The sequence below is a fragment of the Ambystoma mexicanum genome, chromosome 2q (genome assembly GCF_040938575.1).
Source record: "Ambystoma mexicanum isolate Mex_15411 chromosome 2q, UKY_AmexF1_1, whole genome shotgun sequence".
Classification (NCBI taxonomy): Eukaryota; Metazoa; Chordata; class Amphibia; order Caudata; family Ambystomatidae; genus Ambystoma; species Ambystoma mexicanum.
The window spans coordinates 201,688,773-201,708,166 of NC_090924.1; the positions used below are offsets into that span (position 1 = coordinate 201,688,773).

Sequence of the window (19,394 nt, forward strand, 5' to 3'; positions counted from 1 at the left end):
GAGGCCTGGCATCCCTTCCTGCCTCTTGCCCGGTGAGGCCATGTTATGTTATGTTAACAGCATTTGTTAAGTGCACGTTTTCCCAAAGGCATCATGGCGCTGGCAGCAAGTAGGCAACAATTTAAAGAGGTTAAAACGGAAGAGTTTTCAGAGAACAATGGAAAATTGGATGGTCTGCGGTAGCACGAAGAGCAAAAGGAAAGGCATTCCATGCCCTGGCTGCAACCACTCAGAAAGCACGCCTGCCCGCCCATGCGAGAAAGTCTAAACCGAGGGACAGAAACCACTAGAGCTGACTGAGAGCAGAGACAGCGAGATGGAACATAGCATGGACATTTCGCTTGAAGGTATTTTGCCACCAGTCCGTAAAAAGCACAATGAACAATGCACAGGGACTTAAAAAGGATCCGCTTCTCAATAGGCAGCCAATGAAGCTGTCTTAGCAGAGGAGACATGTGAGTCGGAAAAGGGGGGTGGAGAATAGCCCGGGCAGCAGAATTTTGAAGAGGTTGAAGACGGTTGGTAAGAAAACGTGGCTGAGCCAAGTACAATGAGTTGCAGTAGTCCACTGCGCTCAGCACAAAAGCAGCCACCACTGGAGCTTGACATTTAACCAGAATAAAGGGGAGAACTTTCCAGAGAATACGCAGTTTAAAATGACTGGCCTTACATATCGCTGCCACCTGTTCGAGAGAGACAAAGTAATTTTTACCCCCAGATTCTTAACTGAGGGGTACGGCAGAGGGAAAGGGCCCAAAGATGCAGGCCAGAAGTCAGTTGTCCAGAACAAGAGGGGAGACTTAGTTCCTACAACAAGAACCTCTGTTTTGTTGCTGTTCAACTTTAGCCAATTTGCTGCCATCCATGCCCCCAGGTCCTAAAGGCACCTCCTAAATCAAGTTACTGCATCAGAACGGGTGAGATCAAGGCAGACCAAGATCTGTGTATCATCGCCATAGGAATAGTACCGGAATCCATGGGATAAGAAGAGAAGAAGAAGAGGCCTGATCTAGATATTAAACAGTATCGGTGAAAGAGTGGATCCCTGAGGGACTCCGCACGACAACAGAATAGGTTTAGAGCGATAAGGAGGAATAGAGACTGACTGGGAGTGGTCGGTGAGAAACGCGAGTAAACCACACCAAAACTTGGCCAAACAGACCAGCAGCAGATAAACGGGAGATCAAGGTGGGGTAGTCAACCGTGTCAAAAGCGGCTGAAAGATCTAACAACACAGCTCCGACACCCCCCTGATCCACCATACGAGCTAGGTCGTCCAACACAGAGTTTAATACTGATTCTGTCCCCCTCCCAGGCCGGAAGCCTGATTGAAAGGAGTAAAAAAAAATCAGAAGATGGAGAGCAGTGGCGAAACCAAGAAGGCCTCCAGCAACTTCATAAGAAACGGCAGAAGGGAGATGGGGCGAAAATTGGCAAGTACAGAATGGTCCAAAGAGGGCTTCTTAAAAGGGGGGAGGGAGACCACCAGGGGGCGCGGAGCATGCAGGACGTGTAAGCAAAAGGGGCCGGGTCGAGTCACTCAGGGTGGGTTCACTCAACATCAAGGGGCTCAACTCACCGACAAAGCGCTCCCTTCTCGGGAGGGAAATGAAAAATGGGAAAGTGGACATTTTGTTTGTTCAAGAAACTAGAACAGTGAGTGTGGAGGAAAGGGCCATCCCAGGATCTCATGTTGGCCAGACCTTTTGGGCATCGGGTCACGTAAAGAAAGGCGGAGTGGGCATCCTACTCCAAAGGAACCTGAAATTGACAGAGGTGTCCCGGTGGGAGAGGGAGGCTGGAAGGTCCTTGGTAGTGTCCGGCAATCGAAATAATTCCAGAGTCAGCCTAGCGGTGATATACTGCCCTAACGTTGGTCAGAGAGAATTTGCTCAAGTGGCCTTGGGGGAGGTGATGGCTAAAGCGGAAGGGCTCCTGCTCCTAGGTGGGGATTTTAATATGTGGGCGGATCGAGAGTTGGACCACAGTGGGAGCTCGGCCACATCAGGTAATAGAGGTGCCGAACTTCGTGGTGGGCTGCGGGAATTAATGTGGGAACAGGGATTGGTGGACATATGGAGGGAGCTGCACCCTAGACGAAGGGGTTATACCTTCTACTCCGCAGTCCATGGTACCAGGACCAGGATAGATTACCTTTTCATGGGGAGTCAGCATATGAGCAGAATAGAGGCCTGTGACATCCGCCCGGTCAGTTGGTCAGACCACGACATGGTCTGGTCGGATGTCAGTATAGCGGGGCTGAAACCCAGGGAGCCTATGGAAGTGTAACAATTTTCTGCTGAGGGACGCGGTCTTTAAGGAAGAAATGACCGTTGCAATTAAAGAATTCTTTGAGCTAAATGACACAGGAGAGGTGAGCCAGGAGATGGAGTGGGAGGCAGCCAAGGCTACTTGGAGGGGCAGGTTGATCAGCGAAGGGGCATCCAAAAAAAGAATTAGGACCCTCTTGACCCACAGGCTGAGATCTGAAATAATCCTCCTAGAAAGCTCGGAGGGGAAGGTGGAGACAGAGAAAGAGCGGGACCTGGGCATAGCGAGGGAGAAGAGACTAGAATTGAGAGAAATGGAGATGGGAAAAATTGTATCAGGGCTCCAACATCTACGTCAGAAATACTACGAGAAAGGGGACGAGGCCGATGCTATGCTGGCAGCCAAATTGCGAGGCCAAAGGGCAGATAGATGGATGGCAAGAGTGGTTAGCACTGAAGAAGGAGAAGGATCTGATCCGGACGGAATCGTCGAGAGTTTCGCCTCTTTCTATGAGAATCTCTACGGGAGGGAAGGGGAGATGGAGAAGGAAGCGTGTGAGGCATATCTCAATGGTGTCACCCTCCCTGTCCTTGGCCCCTCAGAAGCATCGGCCCTAGACGCCCCTATAACCAATGAAGAGGTGCTTAGAGCCATATCGGGATTGAAACTGGGCAGGGCCCCGGAGGAGGACCGGTTCACGGCAGGTTTCTACAAGGCCTTGTCGGGCCAACTAGTGGGGTTCCTGGCAGAACTTTTCTCGAACATCATGAGAACGGGGAGGGCACCCCCCTCCTTTGGCAAAGCTTTGATCACAGTGATTCCTAAGGAGGGGAAAGACCCAGTGGACTGCCGTTCCTATAGACCCATCTCCCTCCTGAATGTAGATGCTAAGCTATTTACCAGGATTATCGCCTCGAGACTGGACAGCTACATGCCGAGGCTAATTCACTCAGATCAGGTGGGTTTCATAAGGGGAAGGCAAGGTGCAGATACACTGCGCAAGACGTTGCACCTGATGAGAGAGGCAGCACCGAAGGGTGGGAACCCCGTCCTGGTGTCCATTGATGCCGAGAAGGCGTTTGATCGGGTTGACTGGGGGTTCCTTCAGGGGGTACTTGAGAAGCTGGGATTCGGCACGGGGATTAAACAAGCCATCAAGGCCCTATATGTGTCACCAACTGCCAGAGTTACAGTTAATGGGCGTTTGTCACAAGTCTTTCATCTCCAGAGAGGTACGAGGCAGGGTTGCCCCCTTTCCCCTCTCCTCTTCGCCATGACAATGGAGATTCTTGCGGAGTACCTCAGGGGCGCATCAATGGTGAGAGGAATTGAGGTGGGCGAATGTACCTTCTAATTAAGCCTCTATGCTGATGACATCTTGCTCCACCTGCGGGAGCCAGCAAGATCGGTCCCAGCCTCTTTGCAGGTGAATCATCAGTTCGGCCACTTCTCCGGATTCAAGGTAAACGTAGGCAAGTCAATGATCTTTCCCTTCGCACCCGATGCGGATAGAGATCTGGCGGAACTCGTCCCACTGGGCCTCCGAATTTGCACGGAGGAGATAAAATATTTGGGGATCAACGTAGTCCGTCCCGATGGGGATTTAGGCCAGGCGAACTACCCCCCGCTCTTTGATAGGGACATGGAGGCTTGGGGGAAGGGGCAGATCTCCTGGATGGGAAGAATAAACGCCATAAAAATGAATCTGCTTCCCAGGGTGCTGTACGTATTTCAGATGCTCCCCTTGGAGGCTCCTGAACCATACCTTAGAGAAGCCAAGAGGCGAATAGTGAAGTTTATATGGCAGGGTCAGAGACATAGAATAGGATACAAGACTCTCACCCTCCCCAAGGATAGAGGAGGGGTCGCCTTGCTGGACCTGAATGCCTACCACAGAGCAGCCCAACTTGGGACCCTGGCTCCCCACCTTTGAGAGGACCCCAATAAACAATGGGTATACATTGAAAATTTCTATCTACGCCCAGTTACCGTGGGCGAATGGCTATGGGTCGCACTGAAAAAGCTCCCCAAAAGAATCAGGGACCACCCAGTACTGCGTATAATGTGGAAAGCACTAGCGGGGAAAGCCCCTAGCGAGAAAGTCACCACATGGCCCTCTTCCCTGAGCCATATTTGGTCCACGCCAGTCCTGGAAGAAATCCCAGGTCACGAACACTACCAGTCATGGTTCGACGCGGGCCTGTGTAGGGTAGGTCAATTGGTAAAGGAGGACACTTTCATAAGCATCCAGGAGCTTGAGGCGGCTCTGGGTATCAGCAGGCTCTCCACGCTCCTATACCTGCGCCTCAAGGGCATCCTAATGAAGCCGAAACTAAAATCTTGCATACAAAGAGGGCTTACCCCGGTTGAGAAAATTCTAGACTCCCACACTGAAATGAAAGGCCTCATCTCCCCCCTGTACGGAGCACTGTTAACCTCGGGCGAGGGAACGACTAAGAGCCTCAGAGGGAAATGGGAAAGGGACTTGGGTTGTGCCATCGGGGATGGGCTCTGGGGGAGACTATGTAGCAGGGCATTCAAGACTTCTATCTCATGTCAGTACAAGTCCCACGACATCAAGCTCCTCCATAGGTGGCAGTATGACCCGATCTCCCTCTCTAGGATGTTCCCAGATACTGTCCCGTTGTGTTGGCACATATGTGGGGAAAGAGCCGACTACTGGCATATGTGGTGGTCCTGCAAGAAAGTGCAAGTCTGTTGGTCAGAAGTGCTCAGCTGGCTTGAGGAGGCGGGGGAGAAACTTCCGGACCTGACGCACTTCCTGCTATTGGCAGCCAGAGCTGCACGGGCCAGGACTTGGAAGAGAGCATCTCTCCCCTCGAAGAGGGAATGGGCGATTGTGGCCAAGGACATTTACTTTATGGAGAGACTAACCGCAGCAATACACGGCTCCAGCACGCAGGTTGAGACCGATTGGCTGCAATTCATGGAGGCGTTCTCTAACGTTGAGGACGACACAGGAGTCTAACAAAGGCACTCCACCCGGCCCGAAAACTGGTTGTGGCAGAAGACTCATTGTACTTTTCCAAGTAAAGTTTACTAATGTTTATCCCTTGTATGCCCGGATGGAGCTGCCCGAAAAGGATAATCATGGAGATGTGGATCGTGTGCCCTATTATTAGGGGTCTTGGGCGGGAGGGAGGGTGTATAAGTCAGAGTATTATGTTTTTCCTTTGGAAGCTGGCACGGGCCGGTGCCCCTATGCCATTGTTTGTAGTAATGCTTTGTTGCCATAAAAAACAATAAAATTGAATTTAAAAAAAAAAAAAGGGGGGTGGGGGATCACCAATGCGTGCTTGAGTGGTGGGAATGTGTCGCCATCATGGAATGAGGCATTAAATGCTGTGGTAAGTAAAGAAATCAGATCGACTGAGATTTCCTTAAGGAGGGCCAAGGGAATGGCATCAGCTGGAGAGGCAGATTTAAGACAACCAATCGCCCCCAGTATGTTTAAGTCCGAAAAAACAAGAAAAGTAGACCAGGTAATGTTAGAGGGAGATAGATCATTGACAGTGGGATCGGTAGACAGCTGACCAGCTCCACAATAAATATTTTTACGGATGGCCTCAATCTTAGTGTGAAAAAAAGAAGAAAGCGAATCACAAAGATCCTGTGAGGGCAAAGCATGGGGGCCCACCTTAGTGGGGGTGGATAAAGATTGAACCAGCTCAAATAGGGCCTTAGGCTAGTTAATAGCTTTTTCCACCTTATGGCCAAAAACCCATTTTTGGGCTTTTATGACTGCTTTTTGGTAGACTGACAGAGTGGTGGAACGCTGATTTCGCTTCAGGAGAGTAGCTTACTCGCCATTTCCTCTCTGCCTGTCTGCACACTAGTTTTTCGATCCTGAGTTCCTCAGACAGCCAGGGCTCAGAGGATTGATTTTTTTTTTTTTTTGCTGATTTTAAGAGGAACCAGCAAATCCACCACTGCTGTGAATAAGCCTTCCAGCACAGTCAAGGAACAGGGCGCATCACAACCACAGCGTGAATAAAGAGAGGCTACTAGCTCATCGTTAGATACCTTGTGCCAGCTGTGTCTGGGAATAGCTGGTTTAGGCAGGAATACAGTAGGAGCTGCCTGGTGAATGACAAAGGGAACTAAAATTCGGTCAGATCACACTACTGGGCAAGGGGAGGATACAGTCATAAGGCCCCTGGGGGCACAGATAAAATCAATAACATTACCCAGTTGATGGGTAGGCTCCAGGGTCAACTGAGGACGCCCAAGGTCAGTCATAAGGGACAGAAAATGTTCTACCTGACCAGCATTGGCGGGAGTTGGCAGGGTGATTAAAATCACAAACAATCAATAGGTTGGGTATTTGTTCTGGAGCCCCAGCTCAAGTGCATGAAATTCCACACAAAACAGGCTGTCAGCCCTCGTTGGCCGATTAAACCACCAAAATGGTAAGTGTCGAGGTGGGGGAGGAAGAGGTACGGGCTAAGAGTCCCTCTATTTTGAGGGAGTGCTCTGACACAGTACAAATAACTTTATATTTGGCCTTTTGTATAATGGCCACTCCGCCTCCAGGATGGATCGCCACATGGTCTACATGCACTATCTCATAGTCAAAGGGCAAGGCCTGAACAATGGAGGGGTCAGATGACTCACACAGCCAAGTTTCCATTAGACAGGTGAGATCAAGCTGATGGGACGATACTAAGTTGTGGCAGTCCATAGAGTGGGCCAATAAAGAGTGAGTATTCAACAACCCACATTTCAGGCCTACAGCAGGTTAGGTATTGTTAACTTGTCAAAGCCTGAGGGCCATAAGAATTGCAGGGGGCAAGAGACAGTAGAGTACTACACTCCAGGCTAACACTTCTTAGAGATTGCAGGCTATGCATGGCCTGTGCACGGGCGGACACAGATGGGCTTGCCTTGAGGGCGCCTTTGGTGCGCTGACAGTGGGCCTGCTGCGCCTGACCGCTGCACAGGCGTTCTCTGCGGCACATAAATGCCGGCGAAGCTGACACGTGGTGCTGGGCCCCACCTCCTCCAAAGTAGAGAGAGGACTAACGGGAGTCTTGAAAGCAGAAAAAGCACAGCGTTCTAAAACAACGTGGATTGTAAGATCAGGTAAGTTTCAAATGAACACAATAGTGTTGTGCTACCTGGTCTCCGAAGACCATGAGCAGTGCTTCATCCTTTGGACTAGTGGGACCAACTAATCTTGACACCTTCTCAAGGATTCTGCCGTGCTGAGACTTCGGAAGTGTCCCTGGACCAACCGTTTAATTGACTGACAAGCTTGCTTGTGGGCTACCTCACCAGAAGCGTTGCCGTTCCACAGTTGCACCCAGAACTTCGGTGGCCATCAGTTTGTGGTACAAGTCGCCTTTGCTGCGAATGTCAGCGTCCCAGCCTCAAGAGATTGTGTCCTAGAGAAGCTTCTTGAACCGCAACTGGAAGGACGCCTACCATTGTCTGTGTGCAGTGGCCTTCGCTAGAACTCCCCTTCCCCTGCCATTTGAAGTGTCCTTAAGATCCCGCATCAGTGAATGTTGCATCCGGGATTACCATCGGCACCTGACCGGAACAATCCTTGCACCCGCAGCTCCTGGGCACCTCTCACCGGAACCAACAGTGGGAAATCCTGTTATCTGGGGAAATCGAAGTCGGGGGTAAGTAAACGCAAATCATTTGTCTCCTCCTGTCCTCCATAGCCTAACATTGGGAACCAGTCCCTTTGTATCCTAACATTCCATTCCACTACCTTGGATTGTCCAACCTGTGTAGTATCACCTGAAAGCTAAGAACACAATTTACATACCTATTACCATTGTTGAATATCTTATTTGTTACATCACGAACACAAGTAACTTGCCTGCTGCAGATATATTCTTGGGAGAAGTATTGTGTCTCCTGTGACTTTTGAGCACAAGGCCCCATTCTTCTTAGCGAATGGACTGCTAAAGTTAGGGGAAATCCACTTGTGACTTGGTTCCATCTTTACTGCTTACCTCTTGTCGTGTTTAAATAATGTTAATGCATTTTAAGAACCTATTGTAAATGTCTATAGGTTTTCAGTATTGTGCGATAATATCAACTGCTAGATTAAATTTCTTAGTATGTGTAAAGGCCTAGAATAAATATTTCTATTTTTTTACATACCTGTTAAAATTGAATTATTGTGTGGTTCATTGTGTGGACTCATTGTGGACCCTGACCCCACTCACACACTCCTAAGAATGGCGCACCAGCGAAGTACCTGAAAAGTACTGTTGGCTGTTGCAATCGAGGACGTTTAAAACTTTAACTCTGCACTGCTTCCACGCTTTTTGAGCCACGACCAACAGCAGCAGTTTGTCCAACCATCAGGAGGACGTCATTATCTGCTGCACACGAATTGCCTGGAACAGGAAGTAGGAGGTCCGAAATGAGTATTACCCTTTTAACTACCCGTGGTCACTAAGCACTGATTAATTACATTGTGTGTCCACAGTGTAGATTATTTAAAGACATTGTGTGTCCACAGAATGGACTTTTAATTATATTGTGTACTGATAGAGCACACTGTTATGGACATTGTGCGTTTATTTTTAACTCGACACGTGTAACAGTCGAAACTGTTGCACTTCAAAAAATGTTTCTTTTTTTTTTTTTAAGGTGCTTCTGAGTTTTGGCGCCCCGCCCCCCATGAGAGTCACTTCCTCATTACTCTTTAAACAATGGGGCAATTTCCATTTATTATTTTTTGAATAAATTGGCTCTTCGACAGTTTTTGCCGTCATAGTAGGAAAGGCGCCTTTTTTGAAGTCGTTCGTCTCCAGAGGAAGTTTTAACTTTTGTTGTATTATTACAATCGGCTTTAACATTTCTCTAGCCCATTAATAATGGCTAACGGCTTGCGGAGTGGGCATTGCACTGAAGCACTTACAAATGTTTTATCATCATCTCATATTGATTCTTTGGTGTGCAAAGGTCGTTCTTCATACCATGAACTGCCTTTAATGGACACTTCGGCTGAGGGTTCCACTATCGATCCTGTGGGCAGTATAAATACTGCTAGCTATGTCTCTCACTCAGCTCAAGTTCATGTTGCCTCCTCCGTCTGTATGCAAGTCCCTATTAGGGGTAAGGACAGGGACCGTGCCGATGTAAATAGGAGTGATTGTATGACTTTATCGGCCCCTTGCACTCCAAGTAATGAAGATTTTAACCTCACTATGCAGAAAATGGCTGAATTAGATGCACAAATTAATCAATCTATAAGTCTGATGACTCCATTAGTATATGGAACAACTAAGATGGGTATCTCTAAATCACTCAATCGCATTTCCCTTGTAAAGTCAGTTGATGATGTTACCGTTGGGGAACATATGGGAGCTATCCCGCATGCACTATTATATTCTCCTGATCAGATTAGAGTCCATAGCAAGTCGTCACAGGACGATTCTGAAGTGGGCATGATTGAAGCATGCGGAATTGAACACCAATCCCCTACCTCTCTCCCGGGAATTACTGAAATATTGGATCTCCTGGACAAGGGCCACAAGCTCACTCACCTTGAATTAAAGGAAACTAAGGCTATTTTGCATTATCTCTGTTCCAAAATGGATAAAATTGAGGGTTTCATAACTGCGGTTGATACCCTCAGATCCATTCAAATTGAAATCAATGGTAAAGGAACCAGTGATTTAGGTGCAGTGTGCCATGACAAATGTATGAACTGTCCGCAAAAGTGTAGTCAGGATAAAATGCCTGAAATTGTGATGTGCAAATGTGAAAATGACCTGAAAGAGATCAAAGCATCACTTGATGTGTTGAATGTCACAATTACAACTCACTTTTCAAAAATGGAACCAACGATATCGACACCCAACAGTCCATCTGTACTGGTGGAAGCAATTGAACAACAAGAAAAGATGGAGAATGAGAATGCTGCCTCTGAGGAGACATTTACTTTCATGTCTCGTCGAGCCAAAAGAAAACACTTACGCGCTGTTAAGAGATATGCTAAGCGAAGGAAGGAAGGAAGAAAGGTGGTTTAGTAAAAGAAACTGGACCAGTTCCTAGCCTAGACATAACTGATGAGGAACACATAGATGTAGAACAACTGTCCAAAGAAAGTCAAGATGCACTCAGACCTGGACCTAATGCACTAGATGAAGTGAGTCAAAATGGTATTATATCAAATCTAGTAATGAAGACAGTTGTTCGTACTAAGGATGCTAATCCTATATTTACCAACACAAATTTGGAGAAGAGCGCACCTCAAAAAGCACTGAACTGTAAATCTGTAACCAAACTTAAAATATGTAAGATGCATTTAAAGGCTTTGGAAAACCAGGAAAAGGGTTGTGTGGTATCCGTTAGCGAACCTATTACAGGCAGTGAAGTGAAAACTAATTTATATAACTACTTCCCGATTGTAGGGAGAAGCTGCACGATGAAAAGCGATACCACACAACCTGACTCCTCTGGTTGCGTTAACTTGAATTTACCTGTAAGGAAATCTTACAGTGAAGTGTGTATGAATGTTGAGACCATGGAACCAATTGGGAAAAACAAAAGCGTCCAGAGCCAAAATAAGTACCCAGTAATGGTAAATGTTATGGGTAAAACAATGAAATTTGAGGTTGTCGAATTAACCGATACCAGCGAAGGCGTGGGGAATAAAATCGCACCAGTAACTGCAGTAAATGGCATGGGCAAAAAAACTGCAGCGGTTCAGGTATTGACTACACTCCCCACCGGGAGTCCTAAGGTCAGTCGTTTCTATAGCACTGAACCAATTGACACCCCTCAGGACCTCAATCGCATACCAATTCATGGTTCTTCACTAAGCAGATCACTTTCATCAACTATTAATAAAAATGCCCTCTTATTTAACAACGGTGAAGCCCAAGAAGCTATGATCAAAACCTCAGATGTGGACAGCCACAACGGAAAAGGTAATAGCAGGAGAATATTAGATCGATCTGAACATGCACTCACAAGCGCCCCCCAGAAACTTGTAATCCCTGACATTCCAGCATTAAACTCAAATCCAATTAGGTCTTTACAGTCAGATGCTAAAAAGCAGTATATCATTGGACTTGAGGGGAATACTGAAGAACTGAGAGATAGGCGTATGAATCGCTCATTTATACTCTCTCTATTCTCTAAAATACCCCAATTAAGAATGGTGCAATCTGATGACATTACCAGGGTCTCTATTGCAAGATCAAACAACTTTAGGGCTGTATGTTATCTTAGCTCAGTGGCCGTACTGAAATTTATATGGCTTAGCCGAGAGGAAATAAAAAGTGAGGGTTTGGCGTTGTTTACCTTTGAATTTGGGGAGGACGCTGTTCTATTTCTAGAACCTTCAAATGTGCATGATGTAAACTGTTCTGATTTGAATGGACCTTCCATGAAACTGAATGAGGGCTCGGCACTGGGTTTAGCTGAGCTTTTAAAAGTTGTAGCAAATGAAAAAGGTATTCCCTGGCTGGAACCAATGCTCTCAGCCATATTATGCTCCAATACTTCTCAAACATCTAATACACCTGTTACATAGCCACCCAATCACACAGAACTTAAAATTATATCTTGGAATTCCTGCGGCTATGTGAACTTAATGAAATGGCATCGCAATCTCACTAGTGATGAGCTACCGATGATAATTATTATTCAAGAATCCATGAAAATGGAACCACTGTTAATGGCTGGCTATACTACCTTTAGCTCGCCAGCAAAGAGGCATCATCAAGGTCACCCCTTTGGGGGCTTAGCGATCGCAATCAACACATCACTTGAAGTTCAATCTAAATTAGTTTGGGATTCTGTAAGTCTATTAGAGATTTATCTCAATATACCCTAAATTAGATATCCCTCATTAATTGTTATTTCCTTATACTGGAATCCCGCTAACCTAACAATAGATGAGATGCTGGAAGCTCTTGATGAATGTTTAGAAACTATCTCTGGTAAATATCAGATATGCGAAATTATCATAGGTGGCGATTTTAATTGTGATTGTAGAAACAAGAATTAAATAGGTTTATTAAATTCATAAACCTTATCGCGCATCAGAGGGGCTAAACTTAGAGAATTCTTTACTGACTGGGATATGGATCTTCTTGTGACTAACAATATGAAATCGAAAATCATATGGGAAAGAGGATCGAAGAACTCAATGATAGACTTTATCTATATCACTCGCAACCTCATAATGCACATGGCCCCATTAGAAATAGACCAGATATTGATTGGCGATCATGCGCAACTTATTACATCCTTGAAATTGAAATGCCAACAGCTTGGACCAAATAGTTCATTAGCAGCGGTTGAAATTAATCGCCCTCAGCACTCCATTAGGTGGAATAATGGGTTGTGCAAACAGATCGTCAAACAGATATCGCTTGAAACTAGGCGATTTGGGAATGGTGGTGTTAAATCTAAAAAACTGTCTGGCGAACAGTACTCGGAATTAGTTAATATCGTACTGATGAAATTTTCTAAAATTAAAAGCAATGTAAAACACACCCATATCTTTGATCAGAAATGTAAACTATTGAAAAGGGGATAAAATAAATCCTTAAGACATTTGAAACAAAGCAAATTGGGTAGTGAGGGACATAGGGTGAGGCAGAGTCAAATTTTGTCTCTTTATAAACAAAATCTAAAATTTGCCCGTAGATCAAGATATAACGAGGAGAATTGCGCATTAATACGTGCTATTACATCTCATGACACCCGCGTAATTTGGCGTACCTTAAAAGCTGATTGTAAAAGCGTTCCATTTTGCACCTCCCATCAGACATGGCAAACCTACATAACTGCCAAATATCAATTGCCTTATAAATTTCGGTCTGTGCCAAGATTATCAGTCGACTTTAGTACCATTGCTCATATTAAGTGGGACCTTAGTGACATCATTTGGGCAATCTCATGATTGTCGTACTCTAAGGCCGCTGGTTCGGATGGTCTTCCCCCCTGTCTTTATAAGGCGGATCCTGTTATGTGGGCACAAATCCTAGACACCAAATTTGATCATATTTTTAACTCTGGGGACATTCCACAATCATGGCTTACTGCAAATATTTTCCCGATATATAAGAGGGGTGATCCTTCTCTACCTGGAAATTATCGCCCGATTTCTCTAATTGATACTGAGGCCAAAATCTTTGCGATCTTACTCTTACATGACCTTGAGAAATTTATCGAGACCAAGGGTTTATACTCTAAATTCCAAACTGGTTTCAGGAAGTGTATGAGAACAACACTAAATGCATCTATTCTTGCACACGTCATTGCAGGGGCAAAAAATAAGAACTCTAATCTGGTGTATATCGCGATGATCGATATGAGTTCAGTTTTCGATAATGTTGTTCGCAATTTGCTGTGGAGGAAAATGTCTGACATGGGAATTCCGAATGACTTGATGTATTGGATTATAAAATTGCACACAAATACATTGTACAGAATAAAAATATCTATGGATGGGGGTACCACCGTTCCAATAAAAACAGCTCTGGTTTGAAACAGGGATGCAACCTAGCAGCAACCCTGTTCAACCTGTATTTATCAGATCTTGAGAAGAACTGGGAAAACAAGAATTTGTTCTTTGTGAATGTTGGGAGTATTTTTCTGCAATGGATCGCCTTTGCAGATGATATCATTTTGTTAGACCCTACCCCGGTGGGGCTACAAACCAAATTAATTCTCTTTGAGGTATTTGCAAAGGAACATAATCTTACTCCAAACCCGGCAAAAACTGCCATCATGAAATTCGGAGTGAAGCAAAAAAAAGGTAATTTCAGATGGCATATTATGGACACACAAGTCTCCTGCATCAACAATGCTATTTATTTGGGGTATCATCGCTCAGCCCAGAATTCTATTAATTCATGGATGGACATTATAAAAGGCAAGACCAGGCCACTTCTATCGCAAATGAAAAAGATCTACACTCGGTATTGCAAATTCTCTTTGACTCCATTAATTGAATGTATGTCCCTGAAGACAAAGTGTCATCCTTTACATATCTGTGTGGTATGACCACTATGTTGGATTGTTTACAAGGTTCACTTTTGAAAGCTGCAATGTTCTTACCAATGTCTGTTCCAAATGCCATTATCCGACATGAATTGGGGTTGGTGGCATTATCATCTAGATGGAAATGGAGACAGCTGTCAAATTATATGAAAATCTATTATCCTCCCATAAATTCGTTATATGTGGACATGAACAAGGTGTTGGGGTCCCATGCTCCCCCATCCTTTCATAACCACCATTTGAAAATGCAACAACTATTGGGTGAAGTTAACATCACAGTGAATGACGTTTATCATCGACCCAGCTATGCCAAAAAAAAACTCTTTGAATTAGATTGGTGCAAAACAATTGATCGTATTGTGACATATAAATTATATATGGAATACGGTGCATTCGTCAAGCAACGCATCCCACGATATAAGCACATCACATTATTTCCTTGTGAAATTACCAGAAAAGCTTACATCCGATTCAGACTTAATCTTTATCATACTAAAGATAGAACTAAGAATTGGGATGTTAATGAGACAAAACATTCTGTGGGATGTCGTTTTGAGGAATGCAACAAACCTTACGAAACATTGAAGCACCTTATCCTCTACTGTCCCCATTTTAAAACAATTAGGACAGCAAGATTGATGAAATTTGTTAATATCGATTGAGGATTGCCTCGAGTTTTTATGGTCCCGCATGATGCAAGGAGTGCACAATCGTCTGATTTATGAATTGACAAGCTTTTGTAAGCATATTGAAAAGGAACTGACATTGTTCGCAGATTGAAATGCTTTCATCTGGCTAGGAAATAGATTGGATGCATCTTTTAGGATGTTATTGGGGAACTGTGATGAGACATGACTACTTAGGAAATATGTAAATGATGATTTTGATACTTAGATTCTATATTTTTGTTATTCTTGTAAATGAACTCAAAGCAATAAAAGAAAAAACACTCCTGAGAATAGCCTTGACTGCTTTCAGTGTGTACCTTGTTTGGGTTTTGGCTAACCTCTCCGAGTTCCCTGTTCACCATAAAAAGGGTGACCACTGAAAGTCTGTCCACCAGGACAGATTCTAGAAATCCATCTCAACAGCTGTCACACACACTACTTGTAAGGGTAGAGAGTTTGACACTCTCCCCCAAACCACAGCAGCCGAATGAATTCGACCCTCCCACCGTGGTTGGCACAGGCACCTGCTTTTAGAAACACAGGTCACCACGTGGCAGCCAATTGGGGGGGAAGTTAGTAACACCGAAAAGAGGGTAAAGGGAACGCCTAGATTGGTCAGGAATGGGGAAGCACAGGGTAAAACCTACCTAACATGCTTGAGCATAATCATACATACTCATACAGCCCAACACCTGCTTGGCTGCACGCTCCAAAATGAAAGTCACCCTAATCTACCTGCCTCCTGTACATACGTAGTCAAACACAAAATAATACATGTAGCATATAAACATGAATGCATGGAGGACGATTTGCGGCAAGCTGAATGAAACAAATGGGAAACTTCCCAAAATGAGATGACAAAACGCATGGCCCCTTCGGCAGGCATAAGCAAACGTATACAGAAACCAACAGCACTCTTTAGTCAGCACCATTCTTAGCACTAGCTCGCTTTAAACAAATGACCCGTGTTATCTAAGCACACATGGCCCCTTGATCTAGGATTAATTGTTTTTCCTCGCTTCTAGACTTGTTGCTCTTGACACCTTAAGTTCTGTGTTTGTTATCCTAAACACCCTCTCTCTCCTGGTCAGCAGACATGCCGTCCATACCCCTACTGCAATAGTTCTAGGAAGCACATAGCAAACACAGGGTAGCCCACATAGCACAGCAAAACCCCATGAGTCACACCAATGTGTTTCTAAGCAGTCCCCAAACCGCCTCAGCAACTAGTAGTTTCATTCATGTCAGGCATGCCAGTACTTATCTTTAGTCCGGGAGCCCGCGGGACTACCCGGACTGAGAATGCAGCGTGTAATGGTAGACCCTGCTGAATAACTGCCTCCCAGCCCATGGTTCACCTTCCTGTTGTCTGCCGAAATACTGCATTGAGCGGCGTGCAGGGAACTCAGTTTTCCTCCGACCGAACCTCGCATAACAGCCAAAATAATCTGCACCTACACCGCGCCGTTGCCTGCTGATAAGCTGTCTCAAATCACAGCCAGATGGCAAGGCGCGCAAAGTCTGAGAACTACATTTGTACCCAGGGGCTGCTGGGAGTTGAAGTTCCAAACTCCTGTTAGCCTGCAATCACTGCTAAGAAGCAAACTGCAGCACCCCATGTCTCCCCCAGCCCTTATTCCTGACAACAGCCTACACACAGATCCATCTAGCAGGCCCACTATGCAACTTACTGATCTTACAGGTTGGTACGCAAAATTTAAAGTACTTTGATTTAATTGGTTCTCACATATTCCTTCACTGTAGTAAATTCTAATTTTTTGTAATATGACAAGATGCAATTTGTATAGACTTTCCTGCCAGATTGACTTGTTCCATTTTCTGATTTTCACTTATCTTTTGCCTAAACTTTGTTAAAAAAGTTTGCACATTTTGTGTTCTCTTCCGGCAGGATCACTGGAGTCCACAGAGCAGACTTATGTGTGCAAAGCGCAGGGCACAGGAGCAACTCCACCACCAACACCCACATCCAGCCATTCTAAACACCGACATCCAGGTATGCTCTTCATAGTGGTTTTCAGAAAGAAAGTATTCAATTAGAATTATTTTGTGTTAATATTTATTCAAGGGCTATTGTGAAGTACTGCACAACCTGTTTCAATGGATTGCATTTTCCCACAGATTCCTCATTGACAGAGGTTGTAGTGCAGCTTGATATCTTCTCTCGACTCCCTCGTGTTCGACTGCACCACTCCTCCACACTGGATGTGACGTTGATCACTGGACTAAAGGGATGCACAACGCCCCCTTACCTTAGTTCCTTTTTTCCACACGCTACTTGGAACACAGCTCCATCTTTCAATTCAGTTTCTTTGCTTTACCAGAATTGCGGGCCCTAAACCATCTGGTTTTAAGCGCTGCGAGGACTGCAACTCCAAGATGTCCCTCACGGATCCACACACTATTTGTGTGTGGTATGTCAGTGTCTGCCATGATACGGAGCAATGTGGTCTTTGACTGGCCAATGAATCCAAAAACGGTGAAGGAACATTTGACAAAACTGGTGATTGATGGACCCACTTCGAAATCATTGGCAAAGTCTGTCACTAAGTCCTTGGGGCACGACACCAATGGACCTACTCTAAAAAAAAAAAAAAAAAAAAAACAGAGCAGGTGTCATAATAAACGCATTGGGCAGCGAATCCTAACACTCTTCTTCTTCTCACAAAAAGAGGCGGAGATGCAGATGCAATTCTGACTCATTGGTTGGCAGGGTTAAGTCATACCCTGCAAAGTGGGCATCAAGGATGGAGTGGGAGTGCTTTAAGAGGCAAATGATGTAGGTATTTGAGAAGGCCGTGGCTGGTACAGGGCAGGCCTCGGTGCCGCAGTTGGACGCTGCTCTGGACACCTAGTTCATCCACCACAGAGGTAGCCGGGAGAGGTCAAGCGCCCTTGTGCTCGACCGAGAGTGTAAAGTCTGCATCGATGCTTGTACTGCCATCAGCGCCAGCCTCGGGTCACAAAGTCCTATATCCATCAGAGGTACCACAGGACCGGAGCTAAATGCTAGAGTCCAGAACATAGTTCTTTGACGCAATGCAGACGATCTTTGATGAGGAGAGGGACCCAATCCCTTATGGGATGGAGCCACTGTTTTGCTCGGCCATGGACCTGTTACCCGACATCATGGTGGACTAAGCAGGTCTATTGGAGGGCCTCCATGATGCAAGTGGACTGGACATGTCCCCCAATGTCGAGCTACTGCAGGCAGCCCTGTATTCACACCCCCAACTCCCAGTAATGCAAGGTGGTTGTGGCGCTCTGTTTCAGTGCATGTCGAAACCGCTGCTACAATGCGAATTAACTGACATTCTCGATCGAGAACCGCAGGTGGAACAAGCTCTGCCATTCAATGCTGTCATCCCGGGCCCATTAATGCAACTTTGGTAGCGCCGGTTGGGCTTGTGGTACAAGCCGTGACTCGAGGCCTTCGAACTTCAACCTTTCCACAGATAGGGAATCAAAGAAGGTCGAAGCACCCTAAAAAGGTCTTCACCTCGGAGAGCACGGCGCTGAAGGCAGTCAACCCCTCTTGTACTCACACATATTGTGGAACACCATCACTACAGGAGCCAACTACTTCCCAGTGGGAGAGATCAGGGACAACCTATCTCTTGTCTCGCAGAAGTGACTGCAACCAGACAAATCATGGGAAAGAAATTACATGCCAGCCGCTCCAGGCTGGGCTGGAAGCTGTGGACTATTTGCGTCATGCCATGGGCACGTCTAAGGTGCTGCAGAGGTCAGCCTCCCCTAGGAGCTCATGCTTTTTTACCGAATTTCCAGGCAAAACTCCTTGATCTGACCTTTGACATGTGTACATTTGTTTGTCTTGAAAGCCGGTGAGTCCCTCGACAGATTTAAAGGTCTGAAGCGGACTGTACAAAGCTGCACAAAGCTAACTGCACAGTCACTGGGGCTGGCAGTACAGCAGTAACCTGACACTAAATGTTTCTCTTTTGGCTATAGGGGGGAAGGCTACAGGTGGTGTTCCACCTTCCGTAGAATGCTTCCTTAGGCCAAGCAGGGGCAATGCAGGTTCCCAGGGAGAGGTAGAGGGGCATTCAGACAGGCTAACCCTGCTGAATCGTTGGCAGCACCTGCATCTCAGAAACATCTTTTGTGTTCTCCCCTCAGGCATCCCTGGTTGGAGAGAGTCTCTCTGGGTTTGTAGGAAAATGGAAGCAGATCACTTCCAACGCCTGCAATTGGTCGAGCTAGGCTGTTGCCGGCCTTTCCTAAGGAGATCTCCGGAAAGACTTTGACCACGCTCCCATCAGACAGAACGGGAACTCCAGGAGGAATTGCAAGCCCTTCTTTTATAGAAAACTGTACAGGCAGTGGCAACCCGGAGAGAAGGGTTCAGGTTGGTACTCCTGATACTTCCTGGTTCCCAAGAAAGGGGGAGGACTCAGTCCCATCCTG

The 19,394-nt window shown here is 45.8% G+C and overlaps 1 protein-coding gene across 1 annotated transcript in view; it reads left to right on the forward strand.

Moving 5' to 3' along the window:
• Nucleotides 1–19,394, forward strand: part of PDXDC1 (pyridoxal dependent decarboxylase domain containing 1) — a 1,210,974-nt gene that overhangs the window by 1,174,384 nt on the left and 17,196 nt on the right. The window contains exon 22 of the mRNA XM_069647127.1: nucleotides 16,858–16,962. Coding sequence (XP_069503228.1) covers nucleotides 16,858–16,962 — 105 coding nt within the window. The remainder of the gene's footprint in view (nucleotides 1–16,857; nucleotides 16,963–19,394) is intronic.